The following is a 19,631-nucleotide window of genomic DNA, read 5'->3' on the forward strand; positions in this document are numbered from 1 at the left end:
ATATGCCCTTCCCCTCTAATGAGATTGACAACTACCTTAAATGCCATCATAGAGCCTTTACCTAGTAGCTGATATAAGCAGAAGCAGAGACTCACAGCTAAGCACTGGGCTGAACTCCTGGAGTCCAGCTGTAGAGAGGGAGGAGTGATTATCTCTTTTCTAATAGTAGGTGAGTGGATCTGTTCCATGATCACCCTTGAACGTGAGTGTCATTTGGTAGGATTGGGCAGTCTATGGGGCATCTGGCAGTGGAACCAGTATTTATCCCTAGTACATGAGCTGGCTTTTTGGAGCCCATTCCCTTTGGAGGGATACTTTCTCAACCTATATACAGGAGAGAGGGCCTCAGCCCTGCCCCAAATGATGTGACAGACTGTGATTATCCCTAATGGGAGTCCTTACCCTCTCAGAGGAACAAATGGGGGTAGAGGTGGTGAAGGATTGGGAGAACAGGAGGGAGAGGAAACTGGGATTGGTGTGTAAAATGAGGTTGTTTAAATTAAATAAAAATAATTTTAAAAGATAGATTAGAAAACATTCAACTACAGAAACTACTAATCAGCAGATATAAATTATGAATGATTTTCAAAAATTGCTGGGAGACATTAACTGGATATGGCCCACAATTAGAAAACAACTTGAGAACTAAGTAATTTATTTCAGACATTACAACGTGATATGGACTTAAATATTTCAAGAAAATGATCAACTGAGGCTGACAGTATTTATTGGCTTTCATAGAAAAGAAATTACAAGATGTACACGTGAGTCATTTAGATACAGAACTTGATTTTATTTTGGTTATGTTTTTTACCTTCTATGCATTCCCCCACAGTTATTATAATGCACAGAGAAGATCATATTATAGGATGGTATATTTTCACCACACAGAGTAAAAAAAATTAAAGACTTATGTTGAAAAGTTTCATGAGTTAGTTCTGAAAGGAAAATTAAGAGTTCATCAATTAGCAGTAATAGAACCAACAAAAATTGTAGGACCTTTGGCTAATGCTGAAATTTTTCTCATTATGAACAGAGAATAACATTGGTAAGAATCTTAGAGTAATTTGGGGTGAAAGAATAGCAAAATATATCCCCAAAGCAAGAGAATTCAGTCTATAATGAGATGAATTTAAGGCTCAAAACATAAGAAAAAACATTTATTTCAGTTTAACTAATTTTCTATCATTTAAGAATCTTTAGGTGTTATCTTCAAGTAATTTTATAATTCTTAGAATTATTTAATTTCTTCATATAATTTTGTGTATATTTGGTTTCCAAACAGGGTCACAAGGTTACCAACTTGCCAATCTCAAAGCACCTCTATAGCTGTTGATCTGTATCACCAAGAAAATAACTATATAGTAGTATGAATGTTTAAATATGGAGACACATCAAACAAGTTTTATAAATCTTTGAAAAGTTTGAGGACAATGCATATGTTATATTTATAAGTAAATGTGTCTTTTGCTATCAAAATATTCAGAAATTGATAAGAAAGTTTTTTAAAAAGATAGAAATAAATTAAATCATCATCATTCAAAAGATTTCTACTGAAAGGCAAAACAGCAGAAACTGAATGAAATTTTTAAGAAGATTCCAGTTTCAGACACAAAGAGAGGAAGCATCTCAGAGCTCATCTCTAAACTTCAGGGTGCAACCCTTCATCTGCTGCTCATAGTGGTTATCAAATCTCTCCCTCAGTGCTACTGTAAAGTGGTTCTTCCAGTCTCCTACGACCCCTGTAATTAAACAGATGGAAATCAGTAAAGTCAACTCTTTGAGAATAATGAGATTTCTCTATATCTTGAGCATCTTCCATAAATAATGTGAAATTTTTCCTAACATTCCATTTTCTCAATAAATACTTAAGTATCACATTGTTTTATTTCACAAAGATTAATTAGTCTTTATTGTTTTGAAAATTTTTTCTGTAAAATTCCTATCCTTTTTCCCTGAATTGCTTCAAATGTGCTTATTTGATTTTCTTTTATATAGTTTTAAAGAAAACACATGCTGATTATGCAGGGTCAATAACCTTGACTAGATTTTTGCCTAAATCACGGCAACTTAGACATTTTAACAGAAAACCACATCACTTTCTCACCCTTTCTAATGAAAGGCGATATTTTGTGATTCATACAGTTATCTGGAAATGTTGTAAAATTGACGTATGGGTTATTCTTCATCTCCTGGAATGAAGTGTGTTGAATGATTTTGTCCACGAGCTCCTCTGAGGGCTTCTTCCCCAGGAACTCTATCAATTTTATCACCTCTTTTCTGATATCCTATGGAGAAAAAAACTAATTTGAAAATCAAGTTGACAAAATTGGTGAATAGATATTAAGCTAAAAATGAAATAATATTATGTTGCATTTGGTCACACTGGAATTAAATGTATAATAAAGAAAACAAAGTATTCTAAATAATTCTTCCTCATCCAAAAATAGATGCAAGAGACACTTCAAAAATTGTTAGGCCCAAATGACATGTAAAATGTTAACTGTAGTTCATTATAATTTTCTCATGTCTTCTTATTCTCCCATAGATTTTTTTGTGTGTATGAGACACACACACACACACACACACACACACAGAGAGAGAGAGAGAGAGACAGAGAGAGACAGAGAGAGACAGAGAGAGAGAGAGGACACATGTAGGGTAAGTGTGTATGCACTTGTATTTGAGTATTTGAAAGCCAGAAATTTGTAGTCATATAACTTCCACTATCACTCTCACTTTTTAACTGAGGCAGGGTGTCTCGCTCAACCCAGAGCTCACTGATTCTGTTGGTTCACTCTCTGAGTTTGACTCTGATATCCTCTATTTCCATAGCACTAGGATTAAGGGCAGGCTTCCATGCTGACGTGCCTTTATGTAAGTACCAGTGATTTGAACTCCAATCCTCAAGCTTGTATAGCAATGACTTTATCTACTGACATATCTCTCTGGCAAGTTTTTATTTAATTATTTTTATTCTTTTTGAGTTGTGTTGCTATTCTACTCAAACATGGCTTGAACTCCTGGGTACTTGTCTCAGACTCATAAGTGGTACAATTACAGGTATAAGCAAACATGCCTATATATTATAATTTCATGCATGGTGTATGCACAATTAATTTCATATATAGGAGATACAAACCCTCAGACTAGAGTGTCCAGTCAAAGAAGAAGTTTGGTGATCCATATATATATATGTATGGATATATATGTATGGCTATATATAGATAGATATAGATATAGATATCATTATTTGTTTCTGTTCTAATTTTTATTTTTAAATTTAAATTTAAATTGGAAACAAGTTTGCTTCACATGTCAATCCCAGGTCCCTCTCCCTTTCCCTCCCCTCCTCCCACGCCCTCCCACCAACCACCCCAATACCTCCTCATTTACTCAGGGAGCGTAAGGCCCTCCATGGGGGTGTCCATAACCTGTCATTTCATCCAGGGTAGGGCCTAGACCCTCCCCCAAGAGTCCAGGCTGAGAAAGCATCTCTCATTGTTGGATGGACACCCAAAGTCCATTTGTATGCCAGGGATAAATACTGATCTACTACCCAAGGCCCAATGGATTGCCTAGGCCTCCTCACTGACACCCACATTCAGGGGGTCTTGATCAGTCCCATGCTGGATTCCCAGCCATCAGTCTGGGATTCAAGAGCTAACTCTTGTCAGGTCAGCTGTTTTTGGGGGTTAAACCTGCCCAGTCTTAACCCCTTTGCTCATCAGTCCTCCCTCTCTGTCACTGGATTCCTTGAGTTCATCTCAGTGATGAGCTGTGGGAGTCTGCCTCTGCTTCCCGTTATTTGTTTCTTATCATTATGAATTCAAAGTTCTTCTTGCAAATTTTATCTTCAGAAAATTTTGTCACACTTGGATTTAAATTGTATTTGTTCACTACTAGATACAAACTGGAGTATCATGATTTTCCTCCTATAGTTTTTCAAGTAGTTCCTGTTATGTTTACAGTGATAATATTGCATCCAGAGTATTGCCAGATCCTAAAAGCATCTTAAAAACTACTAGAATGCTCATGTGCCTTCCAATTCTTATCCTAAAGTGATATTATTTTTATAATCTAACAAATAAAGCTTGCTTGAAATGAGAATGCAGAGCTAAGCTACTAGTTAACCACACACCTAAGCCACTAGTTAGCCATACAGGACAGGAAGTGGTGGCCATAACTTTAATTTCAGCACTCGAGAGACAAAGGCAGATGATCTCTGTGAGTTCAAGGTCATCCTGGGCTACATGAGAGTGAATCATCTAAAAGAGAAACAGAGCTTGCATCTCAGATCCCAGCACTAGAAAGAATGCATAGCAGGAGCTCAGTGCACTCTCAGGGAACAGTCTGAGGGTTTTGGTGGAGAGAATTGTAGTCTGCAGTCACACTGAGTACAGGATCCCACACTTTCAGTCTTAGCCTTGGTAGAGGTGAGAACTCTCTAGTGGCTTGACCACTTTGCTTTTCTTATCTTCAGGATGAAACCCAATATCTGTCCCTGGGTTTTTATTATTAATGTTACATTACCTCTATCATGTCTTCATAGAACATAAATAGTATACGTGAATTATTTCTCTTTTCCCACCAAGCTTTTACGTGATCAAACCAGGAACCATACATAACTGAAATTAGAAGAAAAATGGCAAAGATATTGTATCATCATGTTGCATCTTTATAGAAGTATTCAAATTGTTAATGACAAAATGATCATAGAATAAGAACTAATAGATCATTTGCAATTTTAAAAAGAGTTTTGTGCAGTAATGATGCAAATGTTGTTGAATAATTTCATGGACAAAAACAGTTTTTAGTTTTAGCATCATGATATATATATATTATGATATTCAGAAAAGATAAGAAACCAACTCAATTTAGAGCACTGAGAGCATGTGTTAATCTAGTGTGTGTGTGTACCTACGTCTGTGTGTTTGTGTACATGTGCCTGTGTGTCTGTGTGTATACACCTCTCTCTAAGAGATAAACACACACAATCACACACAGAGAAAGAGAAAGAGAGGAACAAGAAAAGATAGAGAAGAGAGAGGAGAGGGGTGAGAGAGAATACAGTAATTATCACAACAGTGATAATTTAGATTGTGAAAAGTATACTCATAGAGACAATTCCTGTCTCCCATAAAATTAGAAGATTTTGGATATGATGTGATATGGCAAATGCTACCACTTCCTTTTTCTTCTCTTTCCCTCACAAAACAGCTTTGTCAAATCCAAGGCTAACAGAATGATACAAGCATGTGTGAGTCACCACTAGACTTGCCATTGACCCATTGTGTGTTTGTCTGTGCTTTGACACCATAATCAAAGTTTCTTATGAAAAGACACACAATGATGTTAATAATCTAATTCATCCCATTTTAGGGCATATAATTTACTTTTATCTATATTTCATAGAGAAATTTGACAATGGAGATGTATTTTATATTCGTGGTGTTTTAGAAGACATTTTTCCCTGCAAACCACAAAGATCCAATGATAAATATTATCTCATATGGATATAAAATATTTTTCTTTTAATTATTTCTATACAATTTGCATGGCTTTGTTTTAACACACTGTAAAACCATCTTTGCCTCTTCACCTTAAAACACAAATACTAAATTGCTTTGGTCTGAACTTCAGTGGAATGATAAAATTCCCATAACATCTGCTCAAGGTTCAGTGAAATAAATATGAAAATGTTCAGTCTACATGCCTGGTAGAATAAGCAAGAGTTTTATAACTTATTGAAAATATTTATAAATCCCTACTTCAGTTTTCACTTAATGCTTTGGCACTCTTTTTGGAAAGGAATATGTCATGCTTTTGTACTTTCACCCACTTTTTGTTTAATCATATGATAACAACATGCTCTAAAACATTTGGAAAATACAAAAATATTTGTTAGAGACAGCATATGCTAACTCTTAGACTTGTAGAGGGGAAACTACCACATACAAAGCACAAAGTTGGGTCAATGTATTTACTTACTGATGTTATAATGAAATTCCCAGAGTCCCTAATTTTCCCTCCTCCTCATATACAGAAGCTACTATCACTCTAAGCATCAGTTCTTTGAGTATTTATGTAATACTATATCCCATAGAAAACATATATTCTAACTCTGTTCACATATATATTTACTTTATATTTAAATTTATATTATATTCCTATTTATATGTATTCCTATCATCTTATATTTATATTCTACTTTATTTATATTACATTTTATTTCTGTTTACTTATATGAATCTGCTGTTCATATTTATAAATTCACTTATATTTTATTACACTCTATTTATATATATTATATTTCTTTTTACATATTATCTCTGCTTATATGAATTCATTTATTTTCCTTCACACAGAACAGCATTTGTTGTCTCCTTTTCTAAAATCAATCCTAAGAAGACTAGTTAGTTGCTCTTACCTTGTCCTTTCATAAATTTCTCCACCATTTCTGGAAAGGATTCGGGACTTGGGTAAGACACTATCATTAGGAGAAAGTAATAATAAGAAACCACTACATCCTTGGCATTCCGGCAAAGGTAGATAATCTAGAGGATAAAATAATGTGTTAAATCACTGCCTGGATACCATGCTATCATCTTCTTTTAAAGATTCATGTCTCCAGAAACTAGCATAATATAAATTTATTGTTAAAAAGACAAAAATACATATTATACAGAAAAACATTATACAGAAAAAAATATAACATAGTATCTTAAGTTGAGGCAGTGCTTGCTGTGTCCCCTCTAGTCCTGCTAAGAGACATATTCAACAACTTGAGGTAACAGCACCGTTTTTATACTTGTTCAAAGTCTCCCTTTGCTTTTTATGTATATGACATTTTCAGTCAAAACATTGAGCTAAGTAGATTGTTCCCCAATTTTATTAATGAAATTTAAATTGACTCAAGTATTTAAAATAAATCAATGCAAATAACCAAATTGACAAAAGTACAGTTTTCTGTTCTTTAGACCATATTACATTTAGATTCCTGAGACAAAAAAGACAAAATGCCCTGTGGCTTCATCAATTGTAACTGGAAAAAGTAATCATATTTACATATTTGTGTTTAATGCATATCTAAAGGTTTTCTATTTTCTTCATCAGGGTTCTCCTTGAGGTCCTCCCCTTCATTGTTTGATAATAAAAGTGACCACTGCTGGGTGATGTGATGAGAGGAAAATGCAATCTCTTAACTTCATTCACTGGCTTTCCATTCTTATCATACACAGTAGTTAAACACCAAAGGATTAACAAATCAGGAAGCTGTGGTATTAGCTGCTGTTTCTAGCTTTAACACTGTAAAACTGTATCCTTCACAGTCCTCATCTGTTTATATGCAGGTATTTTCATCACTAAAGAAACCAGGCAACACGTGTAGTTTCTGCCTAGTATATGATCTGTACACCTCCCTCCAAACCTCACCACAACTTCAAATTCCTTGTCATTAAACAATTTTTCTCACTTATCATCCTGGTCTAACTCACACAGTCACTTTGGAAATCAGTAAGGTAGTTCCTCGGGAAAATGGCAATCAGTCTACCAAAAGATCCAGCAATTACACTATTAGGCATATACCCAAAAGATGTACATTCATACAACAAGGATGTCTGTTCAACTATGTTCATAGCAGAATTATTTGTAATAGCTAGATCCTGGAAGCAACCTAGATGGCCCTCAACAGAAGAATGGATAAAGAAAATGTGGTGAATTTACACAATGGAGTACTACTCAGCAGAAAAAAAAAACAATGAAATCTTGAAATTCACAGGAAAATTGATGGAACTAGAAGAAACCAGCCTGTGTAAGGTAACCCTGCCACAAAAAGACAAACATGGTATATACTCACTCATATATGGATTTTAGGCATAGAGAAAAGGATTACCAGCCTACAATCCACACCACCAGAGAAGCTAGGAAACAAGGAGAACCCTAAGAGAGATATACATGGTCCCCCAGAGAAGGGGAAAGAGACAAGATCTCCTGAGCAAATTAGGAGCATGAGGGGAGGAGAGAAGGAGTTAGGAGAAAGAGAAGAGGAGAAGAGGATGGGAGAGGAAGACATGAGGGAGCAAGAAATTTGAGTGGGGGGAAGAATAAAAGAGAGCAAGAAAAGAGATATAATAATGGAGGGAATCTTCATAGATTTAAAGAGAAATGTGGCACTAGGGAAACATCCAGAGATCAACAAGGATGACCTCAACTAAGAATCTAAGCAATAGTGGAGGGGCTACTTTAAATGCCCTTCCCCAATAATGAGATTGATGACAACCATATATGCCATCCTCGAGCCTTCATCCAGTAGCTAATGAAAGCAGAAGCAAACACCACATCTAAACACCGAGCTGAACTCCTGGAATCCAGTTGCAGAGAGGGAAGAATAATGAGCAAAGGGGCAAGATCAGGCTGGGGAAACTCACAGAAACAGCTGAACTTAACAAGGGGGAGCTCATGGACCCCAAACTGATAGCTAGGAAACCACCATAGGACTGATCAAGAACCCCTGAACATGGGTGTCAGTGAGGAGGCCTGGGCAATCTTCTGGTTGTGGATTACTATTTATCCCTAGTATACGAATGGACATTGGGAGCCCATTCCACATAGAAGGATACTCTCTTCTGTAACCCACTTTTCAATGGGATCCTTTGGTGTTTTGGAGACTTGCTTCTTGAGTTCTTTGTAAATTTTGGAGCTCAGCCCTCTGTCAGATGTAAAATCAAAAACACCAATGACAATTTATGCTGGAGAGGTTGTGGTGAAAGGGGAACACTACTCCACTGCTGGTGGGAGTTCAACTTGTGCAGCCACTTTGGAAATCAGTATGGAGATTCCTCAGAAAAAATGGAAATAAAACTACCACAAGACCCAGCAACTCCACTCTTAGGCGTATATGCAAAAGATGCCCATTCATACAAGGATGTCTGTTCCACTATGTTCATAGCAGCATTATTTGTAATAGCCAGAACTTGGAAGCAACCTAGATGCCCCTCAATGGAAAAGTCGATAGAGAAAATGTGGTACATTTACACAATGGAGTACTATTCAGCAGAAAAAAAAGCAATGGAATACTGAAATTTGTAGGCAAATGGATGGCACTAGAAGAAACCATCCTGAGTGAGGTAACCCAGGCACAAAAAGAGAAACATGGCATGTTTTCACTCATATATGGATTTTAGACATAGATCAGGGGCGTTCCAGCCTACAATCCCATGGCCAGAGAGTCTGGGAAACAGAACCTTCATTCAGTGGCTGTTGGAAGCAGAGGCATACTCCCACAGCTAAGAACTGAGCTGAACTCAAGAAATCCAGTGACAAGAGAGGGAGGACTGAGGACCAAAGGCGTTAAGACTTGGCTGGTTTAACCCCCAGAAACAACTGACCTGACAAGGGTTAGACTGATGCCTGGGAATCCAGCATGGGACTGATCAAGACCCCCTGATTGTGGGTGTCAGTGAGGAGGCCTAGGTAATCTATTGAGCCTTGGGTAGTAGACCAGTATTTATCCCGGGTATACAAATGGACTTTGGGATCCCATCCAACAATGAGAGATGCACTCTCACCCTGAACTCTTGGGGGAAGTTCTAGGCCCTGCCCTGGATGAAATGACAGACAATGGACACCCCCATGAAGGGCCTCATCCTCCCTGGGGAAATGAGGCGTTGGTGGGGGGTTGGTGAGAGGGTGAGGTAGGAGGGGAGGGAAAGGGAGAAGGGCCTGGATTTGACATGTGAAGCAACCTTGTTTCTAATTTAAATTCAAATTTAAAAATAAAATATAAAAAAGGAATCATTTATTTTATTTGTCGTTTATTCTCTCTGATTCATCACATCCACAAAATATTCTTCTCTGATTGATCAACAAATCAACATGTAAATGGTCAAAAGGCAAATTCATTTAATTATCTCTTTTTCTTTGATGACCTCGGAGGTATAATGAAGTACGCAATAAAACCTGACTGTAAATTTCAATGGAGCAGTAAACTCCTACAATTCTCACAAGGATGAACGTGGTTTGATCAACACTCTTATGGAAAATGGTGATGAGACACCTCAGGAAATTAGGTAACTGTGAAAGAAGTTTTCTGTAGGGAATCATACAGGAGGACATGTACATAGTGTTATTTCAGATGCAACTAAGAAAGCATCTGAAGTTTGGAGCATAAGATCTTTACAAAGTGTCAAATATACAAGCAACATTAGCAAGCAGGATACAGGAAATTCATTTCAAGGTCAATTTTTGCCCATACTTTAGAACTATATAACCCTCTCTATAAAATGCCTAATCTTTGAAGGGATCAGCCCCCTGCTTTAGCAGCCAAGACAGACTGCAGAAAAGATTTCAACATGTGCTTGCCTGACCTTGCTGAGCCTGCCTTGATCAATAGGAGGTCAGATACCCTCAGTTTCAAGGAACCAATCAGAAGTTAGCTGCTAGGGCTGTGCTTTAGGGCTATGGGTGTGCACTTTACAGTACAAGTGAAGAGCATAGCAACTGCCCTGGGAGGGCCTATAGGCCATAACAACCAGTTGACCAATCAGCACAGGACAGGTTGAACAAGCCCAGAAAGCACGCTAATCCTGATACTATTGCCTACCCCTAGACAACCCCTTACACTGACCTGCCTGGTGGTTTCTTGGGTTCTACTTCAACCTCCGCAAGATGGATGAAAAGCCCCAGCTAATAGCGTTAGCTCATTAAACAATAAAAGACTTTTTGCTTTTGCATTGGAATAGGTTTCTTGGTGGTTTGGGGCGTTCAGAATTTGGGCACAACAATCTTGTCATAATTGAAGTAAAATCCAAGTTTCTTAACTTGGCATCCTACTTTCCTGTGATAAGTCCTAGGTAATTTTATTTGAATCTTTTAACCAGCATGGTCATTTGCCACACTCACTCCAGTGGTGTCTGCATGACAAGCCTAAAACCTTGGGTCACAGGCCTGAGGCAAAAGTTTCATGGAAACTGGTCTCCTGGAAGATCCCTGGCATCCCATATCAAGGATGTGTTCCAGATTTGTTCTAGCAATAACCAGTGGATGTTTCTGAACCTTATCTTTTTTGGTATTAATTTCTTTTGTAGGAATAAGTATGCCTCAAGGATCCAATCTGATTGAAGGTCCAGTAAAATCGGATGTTCCTCCTCTGGCCACCACTGATGTTCCAACTTCCTTGCCAGAAATAGAACTAAGAAAATCAGGGGTCGATGGTGGGCTTGTCTAATAAATAGGGCATTTCCCCAAATGCTTAGGATAAGGCTGCTCCCCTTCCATATACTAGAATTTATGATGAAGATAATAGGAGGAGAACTTGTGATATACTACACCCCTTCATGGAAAGGCTTGCTAGAGTAAGACCCCCTTGGTCTATTATCCAAACACAACATAATAATATAATCACAACGTTCAAAAAGGCAGGCCAATGGTGGGGTAAGCACTGGACCAAGAAATGGGACTATGACTGGGGCATATGACCATAAGACAGGGGAAGTAATTCTAATAGGCTGATTTCAGACAGAGCTGATGTTAGCATGTAACCATTGTCTGGCTACTGCCTGTTCTTGTGTATTTGATTTTCTATTTTGAATTTCTAGTCTCATGATGTGCCTCATCTGTCAATTTTGCTAACTTCAATGTACCTTGACATATGTACAAAACTAACTTCTTTACTTCCTCATGTAATGTAAAAGTCTGATGCATGCTTTGAGAAATTACACTCAGATTCAGCACCCTCTTGTGTTCATGTCTGATTGTCACTCACCGACTCTTTGCCCGCCTGAGTACCAAATCCCTGATTCTCCCAGGATTGAGGGGAGAATCAGCACCACCACTACCCAGCCCTCTTCAGTCTTTTAAACCATTCATCTGAATCAGAAGTGTTCTCTTTCGTGGTCTAAAAACTAACTGTCGTATCACCTATTTTTGTTTTTACTTTAGTGACTGTTTCCATATAACCAGTGATTATCTGTGTCATATGTCCCTACACCTTCCAGGAACTGATAGGTTTGAATATGATTTTTACCCTCCAAAATCCACATTCAAATTCAATGTTCACAATGAAGCCTGTGTACCTGTAGAATGAATACCATCTGATTTTTGTATTTAGATATGGGCCTTTCAGGGTGTCAAGGCTTACAAAGGGTCACCATGGCAGCAAAGTTGGAGACTATATACATACATACATACATATGTACGTACGTGCGTGTGTGCGTGTGTGTGTGTGCTGACTTGTATGCTACCTTGAAAAACTGTCAACAAGAAGACTACCACCAACTTTACAGGTTAGCCAGCATGTAGTGTATTATTATGAATGAAACAGATGATAACAGACCTTTTCATTCACTGGGTAAATGATTATTACAGGATTGTAGGTATACTATTTGAATATCTCATTTGAATATCTCACAATGCCATATACTATTTTGTGAAGAAAGAACATTCAGTCCACCGGGAAAGAAATGTAGCTATCTATTGGGTGGGGGTTCGGGGAGTTGGTGGAGGGTAGGGAAGGAGGGGATTGGGGGAGGGAGAGGAAGCTGGAATTGACATGTGAAGCAAGCTTGTTTCTTATTTAATTAAAATATTTATATAAAAAATAAATGTAGTTATCTAGTATTCATTCAGTTCTTACAGTAGGCATTAGGCTTGAGGTTTCAAGGATAATTGCACTTAGCTCTATTAGGAAGATGTCCCTATTACCCTTCTTTTGCACAGAAACAAACCAAGGTTTAGAGTTTAACTGGCTTTCAGAATCACTGTAAGCAAATAAAAGAAGGTATAATTACAATTTAGACTTGGGTTATGCTAAAAATAATTCACATTTGTTGAAAACTCTGTGTGCTAAATGAAAAGAGTAATGCAAGATGTATACAATGCCTTTTAGGTGATATCCAAGTCCATAAAGTCTAAGATGATGTATTTCTGATTACCTTACAGTTCTTTTCCCAAAATGATGTTGGAAGAAGTCTGGGTGGCAGGTGGGTTTTCACTATTCTAGGAGATTCCTTTTCTTTTAATTGTTTTACTCCTGAGTTGAAAATAGACAAATTGAAAAATGTTCATACAAATTTAAGTGGATATTTTAAAGGAGATTACTTAAGATTCTAGATAACGGGTTGATATATTTAAAAAATGTTTCTAATTTAAGAAAAAAGAAAAAAAGCAGAAAAAAGATTCTATATAGTACAAATTGTGAAGAAAATTATTAATTCAATAAATTGAAAAGCAAGATCAAATATTTTCATCAATTGAAGTGAATAATTTTTACATGTTGGTACGCAAACGTTCATGAATACAGTTTTGACTCTCCTTGGAATTCGGTGAAGTTTCTAGTACTTAAAATATTTTCAACTTCAGGAAACTGATAAATAAATGCTGACATATTATATAAGACTCTCCTGAACATGTATAATAGCTAGGATTATTCACTGTTTCAGGCACATGTCATTCTATAAAACTCCTCTGGACTTAAAGTTTTAGAATTCTCTATAGAGGTGACAGAATATTAATTGCATATGTTGCTAAAAAATCTTGTTTTATTGCAATATAATCATATCTATGTCATCTATCATATATATCTTAAAATATATTCATGTATCTTTAAAAATTGATTTAAAATTTACCATTAAATATTTCTGGATGGCAGCCTTCCAGGATTGGAACTCTATTAAAAATTGTATCTTCCTTGCATTTTTCCACATCACCTTCTTTACAGATCATATATACAATTTCACTAATCCACGTGGTACCTGTAAAAATTAAACAAACCTGATTCTCCAATGACTGTGTATGGCTGTTACCAGTATTATTTTATTAGTGTCTGATACCATCCAAATTCAAACAATATTTTCTTGACTATTTAAATTTATACTGTCCAAAATAACTTCAACAAATACAGATATATACTGTCATGAATAGTAGCTGGCCAATGTGTCCATGCCTTCTTATTATGAACTGTGACATTATGAAAATTAATAACACTTCGATAACTTCAATTTTTTGAACAATAAGTGAGGAGACATGAATAAAAGGCAAAGCATGGGCAACACATACAAGCATACTTTCTGCTATAGACTTTACTGGTAGTCTTTGTGCCTATACTGAAGCTTCAAGCGGAGAATATAGAAAGGTAGGAATTACCTTTCTAACCTTTGATGGCAACCAGAAAAAGAAAAAAGAAAATCAGTAATGAAAAAGTGTAGTTTTCTTTCTTAAGATGTTGTAATGTTGATAAGAATAAAGAGTTTCAAGATCTAGGAAGGATGGATATATGCTGTGTGCTGCTATGGCTGCTACTAATTCTAGGATGTTCAATGAGAGGGTCCCTCATGAGACTGGAACATTGCCTGAGAACACTTGATGCCCAACCAGAGAACATGAGTTTGGCTTCCAACATCAACATGGCACCTCAAAGAATCCATCATTCCAGTTCGAGGAAAGACAGCATCCTATTCTGTGATTTCTCTGTGAATACTAAGAATGTATTGGGTGTGCATACACACATGCAGGTAAAACACTCATATGCATAAAATTACAAAAAATGAATCTTATAAAAAATGAAGTTCCCTTATGAAGAGAAGAGCATTGATCTTAGGTTTCATAATTGTGTGCAAGAGGGAAGGCCCCTATGAGACAGCAGCATAAGATCATTTTTTCAGCATGGGACATCTAAGAATTGTTTAGTGGTGGGAAAAAAGAATTAAGCATGGAAAGGGCTACACTGGTTAAAACAAATTGCTTGGTGAGACAAACTCAGTAAGGTTATAGTGGTAAGTTGATGGTAGACATAAATTGTCTTGATATGTATTTTAGGGAGTATCGTAGTTATACAGCAATACCATAAAATGTGTTCATAAAGAAATCTCTCATTGAGAGAATAAATACAGTTGTGCAAAGTAGAGGAAATATCCAGTAAGATGACAACTATGTGACATAACCACCAGAATAAATTGACAAAATAATTTGCTGGATAGTTGTAGATAAATATAAACCAAGATTGAAACCAGAATTCTGTGTTCTTTATTCAGATGGCAGTGTTCGGCTGCAATTGAACTGAGCCATGGAGAGAAACAGAGGAAGACTTTAGGGAAGAGTTTCCAAAGAGAGTGATTCTTTTACATACTGACATGCATCTGTGAGTGTGTGTGTGTGTATGCACTTGAAATATATATATATATATACATGATTGTGTGCATACACCTGAAATATATTCATATATATGATGTGAATGTGCATACACTTGAAATGTATGCATATACATAATTTGAGTGTGTGTGTGCTCAAGATTCTGTTTTACTTGAGAGAGTCCCTCGGCGTAGTTATAGCTGGTCTCAAATTCATAATTACCATATCTCCTAAGCATTGGAATTATTTGATCATACAGCCACAAAGAGATGAATGATTCATTTTTAAGTATCAAATGTTAATAAGCAAGGAATACAAGATTGGATTTCTTTGGTTTTAAAGGTGCATAATTTTAACACTCTAGACTTATTTATACTAGTATAGTTAATCTCAGAAAAAAGAATTCCAATCTGTGAATTTATGTAGTGAAATTAGAATTTGTGAGTATATGCAATGAAAAGGCAAAGGTTAACTGAAATAGAGTTTTTCATTTCTTTTGAATGGGTTTAAAATCTATATAGACAGCAATAATGTAAACAGTAGTTTTAAATGTTCATTATACAACACATAATCTCAAAATGACTTCTCTATATTGAATTAAGATAATTGCATGAGCAATAAATTTCATTTATCAGTGACTGAATGAGATTACTGATTGTGTTCTTGTAGTCTGAGATTGATAATATGCAGTTTATTAATATTTTGACACCAAAATTATTACAACTGTCCTTAGTATGAAAGATGAGTTTGAGTCAGGTTTGATACTGATGATTTAATAATGATATAGGTTTATAATTTTTATGTGTCAAAGAACATCCTGTCACAGAAAGGACTCTTACCAGATTTAGGGTAAGTAGCAATCACAATATCATCTGACCTTGCTAAGAATGTTTCAACATCACCCCAACACTTGACAAAATGTTTATCCAATAGAATTCCATGGAACTCAACAAAGACTTCATAATCCTTAGGTCTAAAAGTCTCCATTTCAAAGTGGTGTGCTGGGAGACAAAAAAAAACAACAAGATGTTTTAAACTTTGCAATACTTTCACATTAAAAATAACTATGCATATAAAATCAGTTACATATTAAATGGGTAAAACATGCTTAATATTAGTGCAGGGAGGGTAATATATAATCAGGATATATTGTATGAGAAAAGAGTCTATCTTCAATAAAAGAAAAAAGCAAAACTTATGCATATTATATATTATTAGTGTCTAAGTACTTTCTACTTTTAGATACATAAATCATTATACTTTAACATAAACAGGTAAAACTATGCAAGATAGTGTAGGGAATATATCTATACCTGTAATTATTTATATAAACATAGATATGTAAGATTCTATGATGGATGGAAAAATAATCTTCAATTTTGTCAAAGCTGATAAAGCATATGAAAAGACTAAGAAGTTTTAAAATATAGCCATATTTCAGCAATTGGGTCTGCCTCAAATAATAAGGATGGGCTGGCCACTTTATAAAGATACTGTCTGGTATCTAATCCAAATTTGTGTTAGTTCCTGAATATATGTTGTTGAATGAAAGGATTTCAAATGTTTGACAGACATGTTTGTTTGTTTGGTTAGTTGGTTGGTTGTTTTTTGTTTGTTTGTTTTTTGAGACAGGGTTTCTCTATGTAGTTTTGGATCCTGTCCTGGCACTTGCTCTGTAGACCAGGCTGGCCTTGAACTCACTTAGATCCACAGACCTCTCTCCACTCCCCACCCTGCCCCAAGTGCTGGCATTAAAGGCATGTGCCAGCATTGCCCAACTTTGATAGACATATTTAAAGAGAAGCAAAATTAAGATGCTGTAACACTTATGCCTGAAACATATTTAAAGAGAAGCAAAATTAAAATGCTGTAAAACTTATGCCTGAAATGCTGAGGTTATAGAAAAGCCTTTTGTAGTCATTGATTTTGATTTTACTTTTCTCACTTACTCTAAAAATAATTGACCTTCTTAATGAGTGATTTGCTCCAAAATGGTAAGCCTCAACACAATGGTTCTAATTCACCCCCTGATCAAAATTTTGAACTACGGGCTGGGAGATAACTCAGTGGGTCAAGAAAATGGCATAATTTTTCAATGAGAGAAAGCATGTGCAATTAACAATTTCCAAGAATGTTTAATAAATTCAAAGATTCTTGAAAAATTCATAGTTAATACTTTGTTTTCTCTCTTTAGTAACCCATGTTGCTTCTCCTGGCACTTATTCTCTGAACATCTCTATGACAACCCACCCAGGATGATATTCATTTCAATATAGTCCTTGATGGTACACAAGAAGGAAGACTTCAAGTAACACCTTGTCATTTGTTTGTTGTTACTCAGAGAATGACTTATATGTGTTATGGACCCACAAAATAGCCATGACCATTCTTCTCAAAGGGGAAAAATTCTCAGTCTCTGCAATTTCAACTCCAAAAAATCTGAGTCATATAAAATTAATAAGTTGAAAATATTATTTCTATTACAAAACAGAATTCAACAATCAGCCTATTTTCAGAATTTTCTCCCCGCTTACTGAAAATAGATATTTACAAGAAAGAAATGCCCATCTTTAAAAAGAACTATAAAAGTCAACACTTACATCATTAATTTGTTTATTCATGTGAATTGTAGTTTGTGGATTGAGCCATATTTCTAAGAATTGGTATGCATTCAACTGGAAGTGGCTAACCTACCACCAAGCAGGAGCCTGATCTCAAGCTGTCACTTCATAATTAACTTAGTCTCATAGTAAAAGAGGTGACATCAAAGGCCTCTTTCCTCCAACTGTAACATATAGACTCACTCACTACCTGTGTGTTTTTCCCTAACATGTGTAATTTTAGTCAAAAATTGTCAGCATTATTTCATAAGGAAAATTGGCACCAATTGCAGAGAAACAGCAGAACATATTGTTTAAAATGACACTCATTTACCTCCTACCTGAAATTTATCCTACTACCCTTCCCCGAATGATTGTCTTTGCTTCTTCTATGATAAAATGCTGAAAAGTTTTGTCATGTTATGTTTTAGTCTGGATTTGGGGGAAACTGACTAGCAGCAGAAGATATCTTTATACATACATACATATATATATATATACATATATATATATTTCTGTCACAACACTGTGATACAAAGGGGATTCTGAGAAAAGTTTATTACTCTATTAGACTGTATTTTGACTAGTTTTTACCATCAAACATTCAATCAAAAATGTACTGTATCCTGAAAATGAAATCCATATGAATTATTTATCAATAAATCTAGACTTTTGCTGTATTGTTTAGCTGTTTATCTAAGATGATAGTAGTAGCATTTTCAAGATCCTTTATAGCAATTGCATTTAGTACTTCCCAGGTATCTATAATACCTAAATTTTATTTTAAAGATATTTAATCATCAAAACATATCTAAAAATATTTTTGTGACAAGGAAATTTAAGAGGCTTTAAATAACTAGGCATGGTATCAATATGGAGCTTATCATACCTCTATTTTTAACAACTTAGCAAATGTCTTAAGTTTTGTTATTTTCTATATTTAAAATCTGTTAATAACAACAATAAAATACAACCTGTCCAGATGATCCCATGAAAGAAATGAAATGATCTAGTTTAGTTCTCTTCAAATGGCAGGATACACATGATTTAAGCTATAAAGAGAGAGAGAGAGAGAGAACTGTTTGTACATTTTGAAGGTTTTTTGTGAGCTTTTATCCTGTCAGAGAAGTAAGTGGAGAGTAACTTTTAGGGCTGGGTTATGATGTAACTGATTGTCAGAGACACTGAAATTGGTATTTAATCATTGAGTGAAGCTCATTCTCTTGGTCTCTTCTCCTGTTTTCCCCCTTTGGCTCATATGTAAATCTTAAATTACCCGTTCATCGTATCTGTCATGCAATTGTCCATTCATAAGAAGTGAAAAGACGTGAACAAGAAGATGAGAGGATGCCTGGAGGATAACAGTAGCTAATGTGAAGTGAGAAAATCTTTTACTTACTGATAAGTAACAATAAAGATAAAGTGGTTATTGCAAACAATAAGCTTAAAGGAGCAAGAATGAGAATTAACAAGAAAGAATCAAATTAGTTATGACTGTAGATCAAGAGAACAGCAAAAGAAAGCTTTATAGAACTTAACTGTGTCTTAACAAGACAAAGGAAAAGTTCAGTCTATTTAGAACTGTACAGCTAAGAATCTGGAAGCAGAATCTGGAGGACTAATAGCTCTGCCATTAAAAACTAGGCTCACAACCAAAAATACAAGAATCTGGAAGCTGAAGAGGTAGTCCTCCACAAGAAAGAACATGCCAATTGGTGGTCCAGTGCCAAATGGCAGCCCTGAAAAATACACAAAAGTAACATTAGACAGATTGAAAGACTATGTTGGGAATACATATGTTTATAATATGAATATATGCATACTAGTGAATAAAGAAGCCATGAATTTGAAAGGGGTAGGTATATATGGAAGTGTTTGGAAGGAGGGGAAAGGAAGGCAGGAATG

General features: G+C 35.7%; 1 protein-coding gene across 1 annotated transcript; it reads right to left on the reverse strand.

Annotated features, from left to right (window-relative positions):
* Positions 1–769: 769 nt before the first annotated feature.
* Positions 770–16,113, reverse strand: LOC101841791 (sulfotransferase 1E1). The gene is made up of 7 exons (XM_005068177.4): positions 15,966–16,113; positions 13,626–13,751; positions 12,933–13,030; positions 6,431–6,557; positions 4,534–4,628; positions 2,108–2,288; positions 770–1,742 (listed from the first exon to the last, which is right to left on the reverse strand). Exons 1-7 carry the CDS (start codon positions 16,111–16,113, stop codon positions 1,630–1,632), a joined length of 888 nt encoding a protein of 295 aa, XP_005068234.1. The 3' UTR covers positions 770–1,629.
* Between the last annotated feature and the right edge of the window lie 3,518 nt (positions 16,114–19,631).

The sequence above is a fragment of the Mesocricetus auratus genome, unplaced genomic scaffold (assembly GCF_017639785.1).
Source record: "Mesocricetus auratus isolate SY011 unplaced genomic scaffold, BCM_Maur_2.0 Super-Scaffold_100006, whole genome shotgun sequence".
Taxonomy (NCBI): Eukaryota; Metazoa; Chordata; class Mammalia; order Rodentia; family Cricetidae; genus Mesocricetus; species Mesocricetus auratus.